Source organism: Rasamsonia emersonii, assembly GCF_000968595.1.
Source record: "Rasamsonia emersonii CBS 393.64 chromosome Unknown ctg1118621762341, whole genome shotgun sequence".
Classification (NCBI taxonomy): Eukaryota; Fungi; Ascomycota; class Eurotiomycetes; order Eurotiales; family Trichocomaceae; genus Rasamsonia; species Rasamsonia emersonii.
The window spans coordinates 1150-5043 of NW_013562576.1; the positions used below are offsets into that span (position 1 = coordinate 1150).

Genomic DNA, 3894 nt, shown 5'->3' on the forward strand with positions numbered 1-3894 from the left:
CTTTTAATTGAGCATGTATGTACTGTTCTTGACAATTAAAATTCCTAGGCTAACTCTCATAGCATATCATACTTCACCGGACCATTGGTCACATTATCACTACCTCTCGAATACCTCAGTGGCTAAGCCATCACTGGGCTGGAACAATGATGATTAGCTTCACACCTCTGACATTGTTAATTTTCAGTGCTAGAGTGGGAAAGATTGGGAGAAGCTGTACCAACTAACAAAAACATAACTTTGTAAGTTACCAGTCTACATTTACTTTCAGTTCTAACAGCTTGAAGAAAAATCTGGGTCAAGTCCATCAGATCAGCAGACAATTGACAACATTAAAAATGCCAAATACAGTGGCTATTCCTAGTAGGTGCTCCTGAAGTGGAGGAAGGATGGATTACCCCCTTCAAGTGTGAAGACTGGGCAAGGCAACATCGAACAACTAAAATGAGAGGGTACTTCAAGCCTCGTAATTTTTTCATTCGCCTCATTTTGGATAGCATATCAGAATTTGCAGTAGCTTCGGATGTCTACGTCAGGATCATATGCATGACCTCGCATAGTGTATATACATCGATGCGAAGCATCCATTAACTGTAGAAGTTCGTCCTAACGCGATGGAGTTCCTAAGATATGATATCGGTGAACTGCGATGGATTTCCGCCGGCAGAGTTATAAGTAGGGTGGGCCACATGGGACCTCTATTCCAGGTCTCGAACACAAACTCCTCGGTTTACTGCTTACATCTTTCAGGCTCGCGCACATTGTTTCGTACTGAGGAACAACCAAGGGGCTTGCCATTGTAACTCTTTTTGGACAAGGTTGAGATGGAGAAAGTCGAGGTATGTGGATGTCTGGCGGGGAGCCGCCGATGTCAACAGTTCGGAACGAAGAATAATCTATTGAGGGTATTATTACATCCAACCCGTCACCTAGACGAAGAACTGGAGGTATTTCGTCTGTTGGGATGGAGGAGATTGTCAATTTTGGTACATTTCTTGCTCAACTTTGTGTCTCTTATCAAACCAGGCTGCATGGGTACAGATGGAACTACCGGCTGTATTGTGGTCTGCGAGCCCAGAGACATCCTATTACTTAGGATAAGCAGTATATAAGCATGAGGCTGCCTTGATGTCTCCAAGGTTGTGTTCTGCTCACTTCACTATCTTCTCTTGTCTCCTCTGTCTTCATTGGCTAGTCCGTGATTACATCAGCCATCAACATGGACCTTACCTCAACCGTGGGTTCAAGCGGCTCGAATGCCAGCACCTACGGAATGGACGTTCTGGGATACGACGTTGTCGACTGCGACGGCCGGCCCCCGGAGGAGTTGATCAATGCTGTGATATCTGCTGGAAAAGCAATTTATGACTTGGCTCCTTCTGATCAGGTTTTCTCCATATCCATCGGTGGAAACATCGAGTGTGATAAATTTCTCAGCCATGGGGTAAATGTAAGTTTCGCACCACATTACTGTGAATAGACTTAACTAATTCTTTAGATGGTCGATATAGTTCAAAAAGGCACCCGAGTCGCATACAAATACAAGGTCCAACAAGGGCCGCGAATTGTTCGCCTCGTCCGGTCGCAGCTCGGGCGGGTACATCCGAAGTCGGACCGGGCGGTGTCGGTTTTCAAAGTCTTGAAACGGACTCCGGGGCAGGGCAAGGTCAAATTCAAGATTTACCCATATGGCCTGTCGAAGAGTGAAATTCAGCCAAATACCAGGCCGGCAGCCACGGTTGATCTAGAGGAACATCAGTTGCTCTGTGTTCTTGGGGGAGTCTGCGTTGAAATTGTGTCTTCTGGAGATGAGACGCTAGTGTGGGATGGCTTTTCAGCGCTGCCTATGGGCGAAGATGTTTTATTGGATGATACGCTGGATTTCACGACCCCTGACCGGTGGAATAGGGTATGAACGTGTCGCACATCGTTCGCTATATAGTATATTCCTCTTACCAATATCCACAGCGAGTCCTGGTGAGCATGGTGGGAATAAACATGTTAGGTCTAGTCATTGGATTGCCGATGTATCTTTCTGGATTTCCCGGGTAACAAGACGGCTGTAAAAACGCTGATAAATGGAAAGGAAATCGGACAGCCATTGAGCGATCTCAAAAAGGTCGGGATAGGCGCCAGCTAGCAAGAGTTTGACCAGTCTCTCTATCTCATCAGAATAAAGATGTTCAAACATGTACCAAGCCGTCATCAACACCGCTGAGATCCCCGGGATACCAGTATTCCGCTCAATATCCAAGAACTTCTGACCGACCTTCAAAGCCCTTTTAGTCTGGCTTTCTGGAAGTCCCCTCTCTTCAATGAATTTCTCGGTCGAGCCATGTCTTCGCCTTTTGGCGGGAATTTGCTCATAACTTGATGACGTATTCGCATAATCGAGCGTCAAGTGTCTGACGCAAAGTAGACGGAGTAGCAGAACGGCCATGCCGCCTTGCAAATTCAAGGAGAGGCTTGCAGTTCTCACGTCCTCGCCAGAACCGTATTGCAAGGCAAGTATTGCTCCACTATGGTCTCGACCAAAAAACTCCTGCAAGAGCTCCAGCTCTTTCCTCGCTTTGTTGAGAGTGTCTTCCGCAGTGTGACCTTGCTTCGGTCTTGGTGGGATGACGACCGCTCGTGTTATTTGTTGATCACGGCGGCCCATTTCGTCTTCGAATTCTTCGACTTGTTCATCGTGCAATCGGATTGTCTTCCGCCCAGCCGAGTGAGGGTCCATGGTGAGAAGTGGCTTTCAATAGAGGACCCTGGTACCAAACATCCCTTGAGTTGGTTGAGAGGACGATGAGAGGACAGCAAGGCACGGTGTCGTGGTATAAAGTTTGTTAGCACTTCCCTGTGTATTTTGGCGATATCGCCAGAAACTTGCCAAGCCTCGGTTCCCGGCGGACCAGTCCCAGTGACAGTACTTTAACCTCACCAACCACCGGCCGTAGATGGACCTGTAGGAAAACCATGCATAATACGCTTACTGTTGGGTTCGAGCAACGGTGGGAGTTCGATTTAGTTTAGTCGGCTATTGCCACGGCATGTCATTCTACTGAACGACGCTTCCAAATTACAATCAATCTTGGCTCAGCTGCAGCACCTTTGTTTCATCGCAAACTTACATATTAACCAGCAGCGAGTTCAAAACATCGCCAACAGAGAAAGGAATCAAGTTCTTATCTCCCGCTATTGCTATGATCCTTGATCTACTTATGGCCATGTATGATCATTTCCTACCTGGAAAGGCCACATCCTCAGTTATATGGGACAATCTCCCACTTCTCATTAGTTCTGACGAGAACGGAAACAAAGAAGCACTGATAATAGGTCCAGCTCAAAGATGTCCTATAGTTTTGCTTCCAGGAACGCTGGAAATGGCGGGATTGCAGGCGGCTGAACAGATCACTACATTTCATAGTAGATCCGACGTTTCGAATGTTTTAATATCGAAGACTTTTAGACTATCGAGCTAAGAACAGGAACAACTTCGTCGACAAGCGGAACCACCCCCGCGGTTAATGCCAATTAGGCGGTATGCTTTGGACTGGGCTTTCTCCCATAAACAACGTACCTAGGGATTGTCAGCTGCAAGACTCAACGAATAGTAGCAAGAGGGCTTACAGCTTCGTGTAGGCATGTATGGACGGATCTCCGAGCTGCGCTTTCACAAGCGCAAAATGGATCCGGGCAGGGTTAGGAGACCAGCCTAGGACTTGTGTGTATAGGCGGAGACCATAAGCTTCAACGGCTTCTTGAGTCGAAACAAAAACCCATTTTCCGAGCTCCTTCAATTTCTGATCCTTTGGCCATGGCCCCAGTGGTACCAGATATACCTTTTCAGTGACATCTTCAAACCCCGCTTTCTCAATCAAATTTTTCAACTCAGGAGCAATG

At 47.0% G+C, this 3894-nt stretch overlaps 3 protein-coding genes across 3 annotated transcripts; 1 reads left to right on the plus strand and 2 right to left on the minus strand.

The window, feature by feature from the left end:
• Positions 1–1219: 1219 nt before the first annotated feature.
• T310_10037 (uncharacterized protein) lies at positions 1220–1915 on the plus strand (the record flags this gene model as incomplete). The annotated part of the gene is made up of 2 exons (XM_013467530.1): positions 1220–1450; positions 1499–1915. The coding sequence occupies 2 exons, from the start codon at positions 1220–1222 to the stop codon at positions 1913–1915; spliced, it is 648 nt and encodes a 215-aa protein (XP_013322984.1).
• A 96-nt stretch (positions 1916–2011) lies between these two features.
• Positions 2012–2731, minus strand: T310_10038 (uncharacterized protein; the record flags this gene model as incomplete). The annotated part of the gene is made up of 1 exon (XM_013467531.1): positions 2012–2731. The coding sequence occupies one exon, from the start codon at positions 2729–2731 to the stop codon at positions 2012–2014; it is 720 nt and encodes a 239-aa protein (XP_013322985.1).
• A 794-nt stretch (positions 2732–3525) lies between these two features.
• On the minus strand, positions 3526–3894 carry T310_10039 (uncharacterized protein; the record flags this gene model as incomplete). Its single annotated transcript, XM_013467532.1, has 2 exons — positions 3526–3571; positions 3622–3894. Coding segments are annotated over 2 exons (319 nt in total), but the record flags the coding sequence as incomplete, so codon positions are not given.